The 19,333-nt window shown below is 37.7% G+C and overlaps 1 protein-coding gene across 4 annotated transcripts in view; it reads left to right on the top strand.

Annotated features, from left to right (window-relative positions):
• The window catches only part of COL12A1 (collagen type XII alpha 1 chain), a 122,523-nt gene that overhangs the window by 23,369 nt on the left and 79,821 nt on the right, over window positions 1–19,333 (top strand). For 2 of the 4 annotated variants that reach the window (XM_030929307.1, XM_030929305.1), the window contains 4 exons: window positions 1,201–1,473; window positions 4,473–4,745; window positions 8,282–8,554; window positions 17,534–17,806. The exons of the other annotated variants lie outside the window; for them this stretch is intronic. In XM_030929307.1, coding sequence (XP_030785167.1) covers window positions 1,201–1,473; window positions 4,473–4,745; window positions 8,282–8,554; window positions 17,534–17,806 — 1,092 coding nt within the window. The remainder of the gene's footprint in view (window positions 1–1,200; window positions 1,474–4,472; window positions 4,746–8,281; window positions 8,555–17,533; window positions 17,807–19,333) is intronic. 4 annotated transcript variants of the gene reach the window in all.

Here is a 19,333-nt window from a genome sequence, read left to right as displayed (position 1 = left end):
CACGGGGGTGGGGGCATCACACACCAGGACCTGTCGGGAGGGCTAGGGGAGGGATGGCATTACTAGAATACCTAATGTAGATGACCAGTTGATGGATGCAGCAAACCACCATGGCACGTTTATACCTATGTAACAAACCTGCACGTTCTGCACATGTACCCCAGAACTCAAAGTATAATAATAATAAAAAAGTCCCATCCTTTTTATGAAGCCTTCCTCAACTGTAACTGTCTTAGCACTAGCATGCTATCACGTTCATCAGTTGGCTTTCCTATGTACTGCTTTTTTTTTTTTTTTTTTGAGACAGGGTCTCACTCTGTCACCCAGGCTGGAGTGCGGTGGTGCAATCTATGCTCATTGCGATATCTGCCTCCCCAGTTCAAGCAATTCTTGCACCTCAGCCTCCCCAGTAGCTGGAACTACAGGAGTGTGCCTGCCACCTTGCCTAGCTAATTTTTCTATTTTTTTTTTTTTTTTTGGTAAAAACGGGGTTTCATCATGTTGGCCAATCTGGTCTTGAACTCCTGACCTCAGGTGATCCACCCACCTCATTCTCCCAAAGTGCTGAGATTATAGGCATTAGCCCCCACGACCTTCCAGCTTTTTTTTTTTTATGGTTGTTAATAATGTTGCATTGTCTCGTTTCTCCATTTTGATTGTGTGCCCCCTAAGGATATACTGTATGTGTTAAACATTGTCTCTTTCTGTGATTTAGTTTAATAACTGCTTCGTTTAATAAACATTTTGTTGTTGGGAAAAATTCCTTAATTTTTACTTTGAAATATTTGTCTGCAAACCACCAAAGGTTAATATCCAAGTACCAGGGATGAATGGGAAAATGTGGATGGTTCATTTTAGGTCTGCTATGGTTTAAATATTCCAGTTGTGGGCAAGGCCATTCTATTGCTACTGCTTTAAGAATCTCAAAATTCACATTCAAATTTAATCACTCATTTACATAGCAGAAGTTAGTATTATGGATACTCAAGGTGAATAATCAAGATCTCTTGTTGGGTTGTAAGTTGCGGGGTGGGCTTTCTCTCAATGGTCAAATGTAGATGAGGTACTCAGTACAGTGGTCTCAATGAGCACCATTCTCCCAAATTAATATAACCCATTTTATAAACATTTAAATATTGGTTATGGTTTTGTTTTACAGATTCAAACATTTTTAACTTTTTTTTTTTTTTTTTTAAATAGCTTACGTCCCTCCAAAGGATCTTAGTTTTTCAGAAGTGACTTCTTATGGTTTCAAAATCAACTGGTCTCCAGCTGGAGAAAATGTTTTTTCATATCACATCACCTACAAGGAAGCAACTGGGGATGATGAGGTCACTGTGGTGGAGCCAGCATCGAGCACCAGTGTTGTTCTCAGCAACCTGAAGCCAGAGACCCTATATTTGGTCAATGTGACTGCGGAGTATGAGGATGGCTTCAGCATTCCCTTAGCTGGAGAGGAGACCACCGAAGAAGGTGTGATGGGGATTTCTGCCACTGGTTTTCAAAAATGAATAATTTATTGCAGTACAAAGTTAATAACCATCTGCTTTATAGTTCAGAATTGCCAATGCCTTCGTAAGATTTGGCATCTTTTAAAGACAGCTTTTCATAAATCTTTTTAGAAAGAGAAAAATAACTTTTAAGTAAAAAACCTTAGAATTCTTTTGATGAATTTGAAGTTAAGAGACCTAGAGAACTATTGATAATTATGGAATTAACTTTTGAAATACTGCTTATCCATCATTTTTGGTCCCACATTTCAGGAATGTCATGTCTTAAATCTTTCTGAAAATTTTTACTGTACTTACCGAGTTATGGCAAATATGTATATATATATATATATATACACACACACGTATATATATTGGTAATAAGTATATTATCAATTATTTATTTTCTTTTAAAAAGTTGTACTAAAGTATACATATTTACCATTTTAACCATTTTTTGAGTGCACATTTTAGTGGCATTAAGTACATTCACCTTGTTGTGCTACCATCACCACCATCCATCTTTAGAACTTGTGAAACTGAAGTTCTGTACTCATTAAGCAATAACTCCCCATTCCCTCCTTCCCTCTACTCCTGGAAACCACCATTCTATTTTCTGTCTCTAGGAATTAGAGACAGAATTCCTTCTGATTAACTACCTTACTTGAGAGGGCTCTTTCAGTACTTGTCTTGTTGTGCCTGGATTATTTCACACAGTAAATGTCTTCAAGGTTGATCCATGTTGTAGCGTGTGTCAGAATGCCCTTTCTACTTATGGTTGAATAATATTCCACTGTATGTATGCACCACATATCTTTTAAGATGGGGTTCTTACTGTGTTACCCAGGTTGGCCTCATAATCCTAGGCTCAAATGATCCTCTTGCCTCAGCCTCCTGAGTAGCTGGGGCTACGGGCATGTACCATGGCGCCCTGCTTCACATTTTGTTTATCTCCATTCATCAGTGGATATTTGGGCTGCATGTACCTTTTGTGAATATTGCTGCTATGAACATGGTGTGCAAATTTTGCCAAATGTTTTAAGCAGTATTTGTTTACATATGTACTCCTTACTGGATAGAGTTGAATATATTTGGACACACTTTGTTATGTTTGACATTTAAGGGCACCAATTTAAGTTGGTTAGCGGAAGACTAAGGCAAGGCAATTATTCTTTAACATTAGCATAGCAAAGTATCACAATAGATGTCAATTGTTGTTTCCTCTTTTGACTGGGAATAGGAGGTAAAGATCCTGAAAGAATAGTGTGAGGAATTTAAGATGGTTATACAGAAGTATTTGCTGACAGGGATGGTACACATTGGCATACTATACTGATAAAAGCTAGAGAATCTTTTTTCTCTGAAACGTTTTTTCAGATAAGATTGCTATTTTTCTTTTTTTTTTCATGGTTTAGGTATATTTCTTCCTGAAGGCCACTACATAATCTAAATGGCCTAAGAAGTCCTTTCATCTTATGACTTTTGTGGTCATATAAGCAAGAAGGCCATACTCAGATATTTTTGACTTTCTGATGCTTTTCCTGTAATGCCCACACTGCTACTCAATGACCCTGACCCTTTCTCTTCAGCATTTTGGGAGGGGAATGGGAAATCTGTCTCAAGAGAGGACTTGTCTCAGGGTTTTTGAGTAGAAGTCACTCCATTCATACACACTCTAGTTTTTGGTCATTGGGCTACTACAATGGAGTTGGGTAATATCTTTTCAGTTATATTGTCTGTAATGGAATCTGGGATTTAAATTTTCTTTAGTTGATAAGAAAGTTTCCAATGTAATACTTTCATTAAGCTAACAATTATAGAGCTTCTGCTATGTGTCAGATGCTCTGCTAAATGTTTTCCGTAGATTATCTCATTTAACCACTTAAATAATCCTATAAATAGTCATGTTTTGCTGCTAGAGTAATCTACGGCTCAGAATTACATATCTATTAAGCTTCAGAGCTAGGATTCCAACCCATCAGTCTATCTGCTGATTTGTTCTGACTTGTTTAATCTTTTTCCTTCCAATACAAAATGAATCATGGGTGTAAGTTGGCCAAGTACCATTTCTTTCCTTCCTGGAGAGATATACTTCCTTCCTTTCTTTCTCCCTGGAGTGATCTATTGATGTGTTGAATATTTAAGTAAACTTCTAAATGTCTGTGTGATACATGCCAGGCATGTTGTATGAGGCTTTCACCCCAGTGGACTGAGAAGACAAAGACCTTTAGTTCATCTTTCCTGAATATATTGTCTATAGAGACAGTTGGCCCCATTGAGCAAGAGGGTCATTTAAACATGTTTACTGAACACAAAACCAAATGATGTTCTCATTTGGGCTTAATGAAAAATGCTTTTAAAATTATGAGTCTGTGGAGGTTACCCATAGTGCACCTTAGCTTCAAGATGTAGATCTAATGAGCATTCATTAAGTACCAATTCTCTGCTTGTTCCATCCTGTGTATGGTCCAATTATTCTCCAAGTCAAGTGACTATACAGATAAAAAGTTAGTGTGGGACTGACTGGATAAGACAGTTTGGTTGGGTGGGTAGATATGGTAGAGCCGGGTGTTAGGTGTTATTTTCCTAGTTTCGTGAGAAAATGTAGTAAGAGTGAAAGTCTTGGCTGCTTATATTCAAAGAAATGAATTGTTTTTATTCTTGAAGTTTATAGTGGTATAAATTTAGCATTTGATAGAATATTTATTATTTTAAAAGTTTACTATTATATACATCTTTATGTAATTAAAAATTAACAGTACTTAGTTTGTTTCTGGATATTGTAGAATTCATATTTGCTATTTCAGAATTTAGTTAATCTCTGGCTAAATGAATGCAGAAACCAGGATGTTTGCAAATAAATTGCTCATGGATTTCTTTAGAGAAATGGTATAATTTAGTAATAAAAAAGTAATTTTTGTATTTTTCATACAAAGTCAGTCAATTTATGTTTTAACATCTGTTTTTCTTTTTGTATTTCAGTAAAAGGAGCACCTCGAAACCTAAAGGTGACAGATGAGACTACAGATAGTTTTAAAATTACTTGGACTCAAGCTCCAGGGAGAGTTTTAAGATATCGAATTATATATAGACCAGTTGCTGGTGGAGAAAGCAGAGAAGTTACCACCCCACCCAATCAGAGGAGAAGAACGCTGGAGAACTTGATTCCAGACACAAAATATGAAGTAACTGTAATTCCTGAATATTTCTCGGGACCTGGTTCTCCATTAACTGGAAACGCAGCCACTGAAGAAGGTAGAGGAAATATGCTTATCATATGGTGACAACCAAACTCTTAGACTAGAAGGGAAAATTGGGACAACTATCCAGATAAAAAACTCATGAGACACTTTGTTTCAATTATTTGAGTATGTTAGACCATAGTCCTTTTAGACTTAAGTTTAATTTTTTTTTTTTACTTAATCATGACATTATTTATTTGTGTCGATAGATTTAATTAATTAATTTATTAAATTTTTTGAGACAGAGTCTCCCTCTGTCATCCAAGCTGGAGTGCAGTGGCACGGCTCACTGCAACCTCCACCTCCCGGGTTCAAGTGATTCTCCTGACTCAGTCTCCCAAGTAGCTGTGATTACAGGCACGTGCAACTACACTCAGTTAATTTTTGTATTTTTTAGTAGAAACAGGGTTTCACCATGTTGACCAGGCTGGTCTGAGACTCCTGACCTCAGGGGATCTGCCCGCCTTGGCCGCCCGGTATGCTGGGATTACAGGCATGAGCCACCGCGCCCGGCCTTGTGTCAATAGAATTTAAATGCTAAGGCCGGGCGCGGTGGCTCAAGCCTGTAATCCCAGCACTTTGGGAGGCCGAGACGGGTGGATCACGAGGTCAGGAGATCGAGACCATCCTGGCTAACACGGAGAAACCCCGTCTCTACTAAAAAATAGAAAAAACTAGCCGGGCGAGGTGGCAGGCGCCTGTGGTCCCAGCTACTTGGGAGGCTGAGGCAGGAGAATGGCGTGAACCTGGGGAGGCGGAGCTTGCAGTGAGCCGAGATCCGGCCACTGCGCTCCAGCCTGGGTGACAGAGCCAGACTCCGTCTCAAAACAAAAACAAAAACAAAAAATAATAAAAATAAATGCTAGGATATAGTCTCAATATTCTTTTAAAAATAATATTATTAAATGTTTTAATGTGAATTGAAGGATGGCTAAGAATTAAAAATCAAACTGCTATGCACCATTGAAATAGATTGTATTTTACTTTTTAAGAAAGATTTTTAAAAATTGGCTTGTTTTTCTTTAGATGGGATGATTAGGATCCCAGGATACATTCTGATGTTTGTTGAAATTATTAATGTTTAATATGTGATTTCATTGGGGGCAAAATAAGGCATTCATACTTTTTCATTTTATTTCCTAGCTCTAATGTTTTTAAAATAGCAATAATAATGCCAAGAACACATTAGCAATAATGAAAAGTTACTGAGTACCTGTCTGGTGTCAGGTTCTGTACAAAGGGCTTTTCATATATTTTGTTTAATCCCTGCATAGTGTTTATGTTATTATTATCATCTCAGCTTTATAAGAGAATTGAGGCTGAGGAAATTAAATAATAAATCAAGACTATGCAGCTAATAAATGGTGAATCTGAGTTTATGGATTTTACTGCCCTACTGCAGACATTTACAAGGAGTATCCATTATAGCTTGGTCTGCATCACCCTTCTCTGTCTCACTGCCTTCCCTCCCACTGCATCACTCTAGGCACTCCTACTGCATTCTTCTCCCTCCTCCCCCACTGCATCACACTCCCACCGCCCACTACACTCCCTCCCACTGCATCACTCTCCCTCCTTCCACTGCATCACTCTCCCATCTGCCACTGCTTCACTCTTCCACCTCACAGCATCCTTTTCCCTCCTCCCACTGCATCACTCTCCCTTCTCCAACTGCATCACTCTCCCTCCTCGCACTGTATCACTCTCCCTCTTCCCCCACTGCATCACGCTCCCACCGCCCACTGACTTCCCTCCCACTGTATCACTCTCCCTCTTCCCACTGCAACACTCTCCCACCTCCCACTGAATCACTCTCCCTCCTCCCACTGCATTTCTCTCCCCCAACTGCATCACTCCCCCTCCTCCCCTAATGCATCACGCTCCCACCACCCACTGCTCTCCCTCCCACTGCATCTCTCTCCCTCCTCCCACTGCATCCCTCTTCCTCCCTCTCACTGCATCTCTCTCCCTTCATCCCTCTGCATCTCTTCTACTCCTACTGTATCTCTCTCCCTCCTCTCACTGCATCTCTCCCCCTCCTCCCACTGCATCTCTCTCTCTCCTGGCACTGTATCTCTCTCCCTCCCTCCCACTGCATCTCTCTCCCTCCTCCCATGGCATCCCTCTCCCTCCTCCCATTGCATCTTTCACCCTCCCTCCCACTGCATCCCTCTCCCTCCTCCCACTGCATCTCTCTCCCTCCCTCCCACTGCATCCCTTTCCCTCCTCCCATTGCATCCCTCTCCCTCCTCCCACTGCATCCCTCTCCCTCCCTCCCACTGCATCTCTCTCCCTCCTACCATGGCATCACTCTCCCTCCTCCCACTGCATCTCTCACCCTCCCTCCCACTGCATCCCTCTCCCTCCTCCCACTGCATCCCTCTCCCTCCTCCCACTGTAGCCCTCTCCCTCCCTCCCACTGCATCCCTCTCCCTCCTCCCACTGTATCCCTCTCCCTCCTCCCACTGCATCTCTCTCCCTCCCTCCCACTGCATCTCTCTCCCTCCCTCCCACTTCATCCCTCTCCCTCCTCCCACAGCATCCCTTTTCCTCCTCCCACTGCATCCCTCTCCCTCCTCCCTTTGCATCTCTCTCCCTCCCTCCCACTGCATCTCTCTCCCTCCTCCCACTGCATCTCTTTCCCTCCTTTCACTGCTTCACTCTCCTCTCTTCCCCCTGCAACCTAGCTCAATAGTCTGTTCTGCTACAGAGGCTTTCTCTTTTACCTGCTTTCTTCCTCCTGTCTTCCATTGGTGAAGTGTGACTACTTCATTGTTTTTCTCTCTTGCTGAGAGTCTAGGGCTCTTTGTGCTGGGCACCATAATGTGACCCAATACCTCTTCATCTTTCTATTTTCTGGAGTAAAACTGGCTGGCTTTTATATGCTCAGTGGAGAGTGACGTAGGACTGGGTTCCTTAGGAACCTTCGAAGAGGACATGACCAATCTACAAGGAAAGTCATGAAATAGCAGACATCACAGCTACAAAAAGATGGGTGGTCCCTGGGGATTTGTACCCAAGGCTGGGTCTCACTGAGCTGTTTTTTTCTCTTACTTTTTTTCCCTCTAGGGACAGCATTATGTTTATAATTTATCATTTTTATTATATCAGAATTAGTTCCTGGGTGTTACCTTTCGATGTTCACAGCATTACACTGATTAACTGTTTTTGCTGAAGTTAAAGGAATTAAAGTCTGCATTGTAATACTAATCAACGTGTATACATTTTATAGTATTTTCTTCCACTTTTAAGGAAATACAAGGAAACTATCATAGGAAATATTCTAACATGAAAGATTTTACTTGGAAGATTTTAACCTTTGTAAACACAGAAAAGGGACTGGATATCTTTCCTCTTGTTTCTACTAACATATAGGGTCTGATTTAGAGATGCTTAAGCTTTGTTGGCTAGTAATCAGTTAAAATTGTCATAGTCTCACCCAGGATATAAATTTGTTGTAGTGCACATGCGTATGTAAAGTAACAAAATGTTTTTCAAGTCATTTTATTAAATAATGGGTTTTGATGATGTTGTCATTTTTTAATGAAGTTAGAGGGAATCCAAGAGACTTAAGAGTTTCTGACCCTACGACGTCTACTATGAAATTATCTTGGAGTGGGGCACCAGGAAAAGTGAAACAGTATCTCGTCACATATACCCCAGCGGCAGGGGGTGAAACTCAAGAGGTCACTGTGAGGGGAGATACAACCAATACGGTGCTGCGGGGATTGAAGGAAGGGACACAATACGCCTTATCTGTGACAGCCTTATATGCGTCTGGGGCTGGAGATGCCCTCTTTGGTGAAGGAACAACACTTGAAGGTAATTACCATCATATTTTCTGAAAATCTAGGAACTTGTTTGTGGTGCTGCCTCTAGGAAGCTTAAAATGTTTTCAGAGAATGAATCCAGAAGTGTGCAATCCTTTCTCTTAAAAAGAATGTATATTGAAAAATAAATAACCATAAAGCTGTCTTTATTCAGAGATGTAGAATGTAAGCAGCTGAAAAAATTAAACTTGATTAAGAAGTGCCTTGGGGAGCTGGATGCATAATAAGGCCAAATAAATGTGTTTATAATTCCATGGGTTGGTTAAAAGGAGAATAGGTGTATGACATTCAGAGTGGGAAGGGACCTTGGGAAACATCTATGTAAAAAGATTTGGATTGCCCAAGTTTATGCAGCTAGTTCTATCTTTCTGGTCCAGATAGGAACCATTTTCTGACTTCCATTCAAGTGCTCTTTTCATTCCCCATGCATAAAAACTCAAGAAATATAAGAACCCAAATTTCTATTTGTTTTCTACGTAATTTCTGAAATTCTGTTCTGTATTAAATGTTCAAAGTGATTGCGATAAAGTACTTAGTAAGAAACATCAGCAATACTGGAGCGGATTCCTTGGCTCTTTAGAGTTAATTGTCAGAGAGCTTTACATTTTTTAGGATCTTTTGAGATATAATCACAGCTTAGGTTTAACTTAACACAGCTACTACATGAATAATGTAAGGGAGAGAAAATACACATCTAATTGAACCGCAATAAGAATGGATTGTAATGCTAAAAATCCCATGATGTTGACTCAGTCCTATAGCTGGGGGCCTACATGGACTATCAGCAATAGCTTTCCTTCTCTTTATCATTATATTTTATATGACTTATTTTAAATGATTATAGGAAGAAAATGAATCTGAAGTATCTTCTAATATGAAATCACAGTGACTAAGCAAAATATCCATCAAAGCTGTTGGATCCAGGAGCTTGGAAGGTTGTAGATATTGTAATTAGTGAGATAGGACATACAATAGGCAGTTCTTAGAAACTTCAAGACTTAAGAAAGAAAAACAAAAAATTTAAAAATACTAATCAAAATAGTAGTGATCGGCCAGGCACGGTGACTCATGCCTGTAATCCCAGGACTTTGGGAGACCGAGGCGGGTGGATCACCTGAGGTCAGGAGTTCGAGACCAGCCTGGCCAACATAGTAAAACCCTGTCTCTACTAAATACAAAAATCAGCTGTGCATGGTGGCACATGCCTGTAATCCCAGCCACTTCGGAAGCTGAGGCAGGAGAATCGCTTGAACTCGAGAGGAGGAGGTTGCAGTGAGCTGAGATTGTACCATTGCACTCCAGGCTGGGCAACAAGAATGAAACTCCATCTCAAATAATAATAATAATAATAATGATAGTGATCAAGAGTTAAATTTCCATAGTCCATGAAATCTGTTTCTAGAAAAAGATTTAAATGAAAGATTAGGTACCAGTGTGTAAAGTACTTACAACTAGAAGAGACCTGGTTGTACTACTTAGCTGTGTGACCTGGAGTAAACCTTAACCCCTCTGGGCCTTAGTTTATTCATCTATAAAGAAGGGATGATTATCCTCCCTCTTTCCTCCCAGAGTTATTGTTGAGATCAAATGGGAGAATGTAAGTGAAACTCATTGGAAACTGTGAAATACTATGTGTCTACAAAATTCATCAAGAGGACATAGCTTATTAACTTTAGATCTGATATCTAAAAGCCTCTTGGTATATTCAGGATTGGGGGGGGTGGGGTGGATTGGTTCCAAGACCCCTGCATATACCAAAATCCCCTGCATATACCAAAGTCCTCTCATACTCAAGTCCCACAGTCGGGCCTAGGGAACCTGTACATATGAAAAGTCGGCCTCTGCATGTAGATGGGTTTTGCATCCTGTGAATATTGTATTTTTTGTCTGCATTTGCTTGAACTATATCTGCATGTAAGTGGACCCTCACAGTGTAAACCCATGTTGTCAACTGTATAGCTTTAGTATTTCAAATATAATTGGTGACACAAAAGTTTTGGAAAAAATAGTAGAAACAGAAATTGCCTTAAGTACACAGACATAATCCAAACAAAAAAAGCAGGTGATCTTTACAATCTGGGGCAACATCCAGAATTTTGGAGAAATTTGTCCTTTTCTTTGGACCTTTTGAAGTTCTGTTTCTCCATATGCTTTCCACGAGCTTTTAGCATAGGTTGTTCATAAGATATTTCTGGAGGACAAACTTTCACTCTTTATTTTTTACAGGATAGATATAGATTGTATTTATGAACATTTCTTCTTTATAAGGAGTATCTTGGAAATAATGTAATAGTTTTTCTTCTGGTTGTGCCTTTTAACCTTCTCGTATTCATTTGTGCTTTCTTGCTTTTAAAAATATATTTATACTCAGTAAAAATCTTCTCAATTCTAAAAATTAAGGCATTTTTTGCCAAGAATAATATATTAAAAATTGCATTTAACAAAATGTACTTTTTAATTTTACAGGAAGCACATTCTACTAGGCTGTGATTTTTGTAAGCCAGGTGTATAAATTGTTTATAATATTATAGCTCTTCGCAAGTGGTATCGAAAATCTATCAACTTGTACGCATGTGTGAATGTACACACACGCACGTGTCTTTGATCAGAAACAATCTCTAAGGGAAATACGTAGATAGTAAAATAAATTTTAAAAGCTATTGTTTTCTATTTCCTGAGAAGAAGGAAAGCTAGATAATTTGCAAGTTTGCTTAAAAAATACAGTTAATTCCTAACTAAATTATAATTTACAACAGACATTTTGTTCATTTACGCTAAAGTGCTTTACTGCAGTGAAGGATTAACGAAAGGGCCTCCAGCCTGATTTTGTTAACATATTTATCCCATTGCATTATGTGTGGTAAACTTGACAAATATGTGAAAGCATAGTTGTGACTAAATGAAAATAATAGAAGATTTTTGCCCCTGGTTATTCCATTTCATTTTATTGTATTAACTCAGCCAAATCCACATACCATCTACAGGAATAGGATATGATGGTAAATGCAGGGAGTGGAAAGCCCAGAAACAGAGCCAGGCAACTGCTTTTGAGGGCTGCTGTTTTTGTAATCTGTTTTTCTCTTGGGAGAGGAGGTGGTAAGAGCAGAACTTGAAGGAATGTTTCCTTTATCCAGAGGCATGGTGTCAGCCGGCAAGAGCATTCTGTAGGTTGGACATCTTATAGATTACCTCAAAAGCATTATGACTCTCAATTCAAAAGGAAAGAAAGTTGTTGTTGTTTTGTATTTAAAAAAATATGTAGTGTGGTCTACAACCATCCCTAACTTGAATCTGTTTCCTAGTACTTTTTTTGAAATGCAGCCAATGATCAGAAAATTCCCCTGTTGCTGGAAGAGAGATTTATTAGCATTGGCATTGGGGAAGTTCATGGTTGGCTGTAGTACTATAGGCAATAGAGTCACAAAGGCAGAGTTTATTACTATTTCAGATCCAAACTTCAGAGGAATGTGAGCACACATCATTAGGTTTGATTTACATTGTTTTTTCCCCCCTATTGTTGTTGTTGTTAGAGCAGTTAGACAGTATAATTACAAAAACACTACTGTATATATAATCGCACTTTAAGTCTTGAAAGAACCTTTAATTGCCACTGTTAGTACTTGGAGGAAAATCTGTTTTTATAAATCTCTCAATAAATAATGCCCATTTGAATTCAGAGATTTACCACAAATGAATGAGAATTTCAGTTTGATAATATGTTTTCTTGTTAAATTTTTGAGCGTTGTTTTTTGGCTACAGAAAATATGACTTTTTAGAATTTCCTTTGTTTCAGTTGCTGTAGCAACCTGCCAACGTCCTAGATATGAATGGCTTCCTACAGATCAAACCAAGTGTATTCAGTTGACATTTTGTTACAATGAGGTTTTTAGCACATCTCAGGAATTCTGCATGATGTTGAGTAACATGAGGCCCTTAAAGATGGACTAAACAAGGCCTCTGTGTTTTCACTGATTTACTGCTGTCTCATAATTTGAAAAATCATACATTCTGGGTAAAATAACGCTGACGTTGCCAGGGAACTTTAGCACAGTCACCAAACAGTAATTTCTATTTCCTTTTCCTGTGAATTAATTGCTTGTCAGATAAAAATTGAAGTCAATGTGGAGAGGTAATAATTATGGAAGAAACAGTTTTTTGCTCAAGCCGACTTTGAAGTTGAATGGTGATTTAATTGCTAAGATGTTTTTAAAAACTGTGTATAGCTTAAAGTAGCTGAGTTAACTTATCAATAGTGAACTTTGTCCTTTGGAATGGTGGCTCTGATTCATTGGTTGTAAATCAAATGTATTTCCACACGAACATTATCCAGAAGCAGATCTTCTGTATTGCTGTGGAAAGTTGGATGACTTTTGAGCTGAGCTCTAACGGAAAAGACAAATTGATTTAGAAGAGAGTTTACATTACATTTTCAATTTGACTTCTATTTTTGAAAGTGGTATATGAAACTCAATGAAAGCTGGCTGGAACAATCTATAAGATGAAATACAGTTTTATTTCATGATGATTAATTTTTCATGTATCATTGGCTAATTTGTGTTATAATTATATTTGAATTGGATGATAATTTGCTTTTCAGAAAGAAAATGGAAAAGGGATAAGGAAACATAGGAAAGTTACTTAAATGAGGCATTATTTCTTTGGCTTGGTATGTGGAAAAAAGCAGTGTAGGAATCAACTCCTTCAGGATGTTCAGATCATGAGAAGTAGACCTGTCTGAATGACTTCCCACAGCAGCAGCACAGAGACACATGCAAGCACACACTAGAAAAATGACTTTTGAATAGATGTAACTAAGCTTTATAATAAGGACAGAAATGCTGAGTAGCCAAATTTCAAAACCTGATAGAGTTTTATACCTTTAAACTTATGACATTTATACCTATACTGGTACTATGCTAGGAAGAATAAGGTGTAAGGGAAACTGTCAAGATAGAATCAAAGGAATGGAAATAAAGGAATATCATCATTATAGATGATGACTTGTTTGAAATGATTGCCAGAATTTCTATTACCAGAGATAAAATTAATAGAGAGAGCACAGGCATATATCCAGAACAGAAGAGAGCAAGTAGTATGAGACTAAATATTATTAAAAAAAACCCTAAACAAATCCCAGCACCATAACACACATATTTGTAAACCTTGGGGCACAGAAGAAAGAGGAGGACCTCAGAAGGGAGGGAGCCTCTGCTAGAGCAAAAGTAGATCTAGGTTCAGGGAAAGGTAGTGACTACATGGCAAAACGTCTACTAGGGTTGCTTTCTGTTCACTGCCACTGTTTCTATGCTTTCTCCTTTTGAGGAGCAGTAACCTCTCCTGGAGATGGCCTACGGACTGGTCTTCTCACATCTTTACTTCTCACTCTCTCTTTCCTATTCCCTCTTAGGTACTCTAAAACGAGACTCTTGCCTAAACCCAATATAACCAAACTAAACCAAAACAAGTCAGATAATTTCTTCCTGTAGTTACTGATGTCTGGAGCTCCTTAGATTCAGGACAAAAATGACAATGTATTGAACCAAGTAAATGCTTTGCTAGGTAACACAATGTATTGAACCAGGTAAATGCCTTGCTAGGTAACACTTGTGAAAATGTGCTCAGCTCTTCAATAAGAGGCATGTGTGTGTTCAGAGCCATTTCCTGTTGAGACAAGATGAAGGGGAGAAGAGAGCAGTGAACATCCCACATGTGTCCATGGAGATGTGATGAAAAGCTTAAATCATCTCCTCTGTTCTCTGAGGGTCAGCCTTGAGATTATTTTTCCACCTAAAGCAGTGATTTTCTGTACGTGGCAATATAACCACACAAAATACAAACCACCCAGTAGTCTTATAGAGCATCATGTGTGTAATGATTTTGACCAGTTTACTTTCACCATACCTGTCTTTATTTTGAAGGAGCACCGTTTCTATGTGAAAGCAGATTTGAGGTTCCTTCCCACACTGACCTAGCACACCTCCCTAATAAATGCTTCTCTAGACCTCAGAGAGGAGAAGTAGAAAGAAGAGAAAAAGGGGGAAAGAATAAAGAATTGTAGAGGTTTTGGAATCACAGGGCAGATTTAAAAGATGTTTCCGAAAGCACCAGTACTTACGTGCATCCCCAAGTATTCCAATCTAATTGATTTGGGTAGGGTCCAGCCTTTGGTTTTTCAGGCAATTCTGTTTATCGATTCAAGTCCAGTCCAGTTATTTTGCTGCTGTGGGCCCCAAGGCCCCAGGAGGTGACATAGCCTGTTGATGACCTGCTCAGATGGTTGCACACCTGGCCCCAAGACAAGTTCGGCCACTTGCCAGTTTCCATCCTGCCAGCTGTACCACAGGGCGCAATCCACTTGCTTCATTTTTTGGTAATATAATGTTTGGCCAAACCAAGGTCTCATGTTTTAAAAATTCAAGGGCTATACATTTACTTGTCATGAGTACAACTTGTTCTCAAAATTCCTGGTTGTAACGTAACAGATAGAATAGTCATCCCTCCTCCCTAAAAAAAATTATCAGTGTGTTTGGGGAGCAGTATGGATTTAATATTTAGGAATATTCTTATCAAACTGACTGATTGACATGTAAGAAACCCATATGAAGCAGCTTATCTTCTCAATTGTGGTGTCTGGATTGAACTATCTTTCTCCTTTCTTTGGAGTGTATGTTGCTGTGTCACTAACATGGAATGTTGTAGTGACAGTGCCTGCCTTTATATACCACAGACAGAAACTACAATTTTTAGTGAGTTTTTTCTGAGACTGAGAACTTATTCAGTGTTCACTCAAAATAGTGTTGTCATGCCATTAATTAGAGCTTATAAATATTCTTTAGTTGATTTTTAATTTGCATCTTAAAAATTGCTGTTGTAGATTATTTTCAGAATATTGATAAACCTTGGGAAAAGTCTTCGTTGCATTTTACTAGTATTTTGTTCTAGCTTTACAAGTCTTGAGAGTGTTAAAATAGTTGAATAAAATCTATAGGGAGACAAGTCTTGTGATCTTAGATCCTTTTGTTTTAAGCCCAGAAATATCTTTGTGAATGTATTTTTGCTTCAACCACAATTCTCTTCCTATTATTTTTCTCACAGTGAAATCATTAGCCTGTGTTTATGAGATTGATGTCTGTTGTCATGGAAATAAACAATGTCACAAATTTAGTGCTGTAGAAAGAAAAATAGGTTGAGAAGCAAAATCTTTGGGAAAAATAAAAGTTGAAATTGTTTTAAAATTACCCCAGTGTTAATTGGAAAGATAATTCCCACATTCTAGTTAACCTTATTTGTCTGATACTTTTTTGAAACGTCATTAATGCAGCTCATTTAAATGCAAAATTGCTTTCAAGCAAGGTCATTTCACAACAGCTGTTCCTGACTACAATTGAGGAAATTTAGAAGAAAAGGCACATATTGAAAATGGTGTATATCAAGCAAACGAAAAACGTGCTGTACGTTTAAAACTTACAGACTAGTTGTTGGGATATTGATTATCAAAACAGATAAAAAACAAAACAAAGAAACCCACAACCAAACCAAATAAAACAGTTTAAAATTGTACTTTTATATTCCAAGTAGAGAAAATATAAAGGTATATGACCGTTTACATAGTAAAGACACCTAAAGAAGACTTTCAAATGGGAATTGGCCTCAAGAGCTGAGGGAAAAAATTCAATGTGCTCTTAAAAATAAGTATTCTTTGTTGCAGTGAAATATGTAACTAATTTCCTTCCAGGGATGAGATGTGCTGTCAGCAGTTAAAGTTATTTTTAATGGAGTTAGAATTTTCCATTTGGGCTTGGGGTCTGGTAGGCTGCCCAGCTTTTGTTTCATTTATTTTTTCCCCTCTAAATCCAAGCATATATGATATGTTTTTGTCCACCTAGATTTCTTTTTCGTTCATTGTTACCTTTACTTTTTGCGTTGAAATTTAATTGTTAAATTATGACTGCTTTTAAGATATTCATTTTTACTCTTCGAGTTAAGTAAAATAATAGTTTTTAAAATTCTTTTAAGAGCAATATATATCATTTGCATGAACATGCAACAATTACTGGTAAGGCGTATGCTGGGAAGCAGAGAGTTTTGTATTTATGTCATACTGTGGCATAAAGCCTAGTAAAGGTAGCCAATATAAAGCGACCTGTATATTTATCTTACATCTAAAATATGGAGAGTGAGGGTTTTATTGAAAGATATCTGTGCCTCCTATTAAGTTGAGGTTTCCATATTTTTCCACTTGGGTTGTATGTTTTTTGAATGAAAGAACCAAAATTTAGTAGCAGACATTTTTGATCAGCTAGAACAAGTGGTATGTTTTATTTTGGTGACTAATCACTTTTAAGTTTTCCAGAAGAATTGGTTGTTTTTAGTTTTGTTAGGGTTAAGCTATATTGAAAGTTTGCACTGCTACTTTTTAAACTTCATGAGCAAATACAAGTTTCACCAAGAAACAGTTGTTGAAATTAAGTTTTGTAAGTGATATGAGATTGTTGCAGTTGTTGTAAATCATGCATTGAAAATGAGTTTATTTAAATTAGATCAGAGAGGAAAAGATCATGATAACGAAATAAAGATCTTTGTGAACAATGGGCCATACCACAAGGCCAACTAAAATGTGATAAAATTATGGGACTTAGATACAGTTTTTTTCCTTTGGAACTTTTTTTTTTAACGACAAATACTCCCTCAAATTTGGATGTCAAACTTGTCCTGAAGGATAAGATTATCTAACTAGGCATATGGTGGCAAGGCTAAGAGGTAGGAATCAAATATAATTCTAAAGTTTTATTGCATCAATCTATTCCACTGACAGAATAGGATGGACAACTCAGAAAGAAGAAATGGGCAATTTTAGACAAATTGAATTTGAGTCCAGCAAGTCAGAATCTCTACCAGGATCAATGAATATTAATACGTAAATACCTACTAGACGTTTTTAAAAAAGATTCCCTTTTAATTTCTGTTCTAGAACGCGGTTCTCCTCGAGATTTAGTTACTAAAGACATCACTGACACATCAATTGGGGCTTATTGGACATCTGCTCCAGGAATGGTTCGCGGTTACAGGGTCTCATGGAAATCACTTTATGATGATGTTGACACTGGAGAGAAAAATCTTCCTGAAGATGCAATCCATACTATGATAGAAAATCTGCAGCCAGAGACCAAATACAGAATTTCAATATTTGCTACTTACAGCAGTGGAGAAGGAGAACCTTTGACTGGAGATGCCACAACTGAATGTAGGTAACATTATGGGTGTGTTTGGGTGTGTGTTGGTGCTACCCAATAGTTATCAGTTCAAGTGACAATGCAGTTTAATCACTTGAATTTTTTTTCTTTACATAATAAATGAAGTCTGAGGAATTAGGATCTTTAAAGAATTTGGCTTTAATTCCGAGTAGGTATCTAAAAATATGTCAAATTTGGAAATATCAAATCTCTTTCCACTACCTATATTTGTCTTTTTTTTTCTGGTGCAGTGATTGACTTAGTAGAATATCCAACTACTAAAAAGACCAGAAGCTATGAAGTGAAGAGAATTCAGCCACATTTGTAAAGCTGCATGATTTTTGTCAAGTTACTTAACCTTCTTTGAGCCTCAGTTTCCTAATCTGTAGAATGCAGATAATAAATCTTGTCTCTTAGAGTTGTGAGGATTGTATAAAATAACAATATACAAAGCGGTCAGCATAGTACCTAGCCACTTAGAGATGATTGATAAATGATAGGTGGCTATTGAAACTATGATTATCATACAACCAAGACTTAACTTAGTTTTTTTTTTTTTTTCTTTCTTTTTTCTCTCTCTCTTTTTTTTTTTTTTTTTTTACTTTATTCCTATTATATTTGGTAAGGTCAAATCAAAAGTCCATTCAATTTTCTGGTGGCTGAGATTTACCTCAATCTCACTAATATTCTTTTTTTTGGTAAATAATTATGAATGACCTATCATAATCACCTGGCTGGTGAAGGATGTGTCAGGATATCTCAATTCACTTTCCTGAAAGCTTATTTGTTTGAGCCATAATGATGTGTCAGTGTAGGTTCAACAGTTGTAACAAATGTACCACTTTGGTGAAGGATGTTGATAATGGGGGAGGCTGTGCATGTGTGGAGGTGGGAAAGGGTACATGAGAAATCTCTGTACCTTCTGCTCAATCTCTGTGCCAAAACTGCTCTAAAACAATATAAAATCTATTAAAAACAAACAATTGAAACCAAACGAAACCAAACCAAATGTCATTTGTTAAGCATGGGCATTTCTAAGCATTTGTAGGAGAAAACTTTAAACCTTTTGTTTTGGGAAGATTTTAGGAAAAGGAGAAAGAATGGGCATTCATGCATTTCCTTCTATAAAAAAGAAGTAGAGGAATTTGGTGATTTTTCTGGCAAAGGAAGAGAGAGGGAGAAGTGCCATGAGCAATTTCAGTTAAGTCCTATATCCTGATTTTAAGTTGTCCTTAAACTAAACTCTTTGTGTCTAAGTTCATTTTCTTTTTATCATTTGCAAGCTCAGTTGGATGTTCAAGTTTAAGTTTGTATCTTAATTCACCAGATTTTAAAAAATCAACTTCTTTACAGGAAATTTAAATATGTGAGAAGACATAGTTTTCAGATATTCACATGATTGGTAGTAAATAAAATCTTGTGTCTGGAATATATTGGCTCATGTAGTTTAAGAACGTGGTAGAAATTCATTCTCTATTTTTGAGGAAATTCACTTGTAAAGAGAAGCTGTATTGTAAACTTAGGTCACATACGACACA

This window comes from Rhinopithecus roxellana, chromosome 4 (assembly GCF_007565055.1).
Source record: "Rhinopithecus roxellana isolate Shanxi Qingling chromosome 4, ASM756505v1, whole genome shotgun sequence".
Taxonomy (NCBI): Eukaryota; Metazoa; Chordata; class Mammalia; order Primates; family Cercopithecidae; genus Rhinopithecus; species Rhinopithecus roxellana.
Note: the sequence above shows the minus strand (reverse complement) of the source record. Positions and strands in the feature narration are given on the sequence as shown.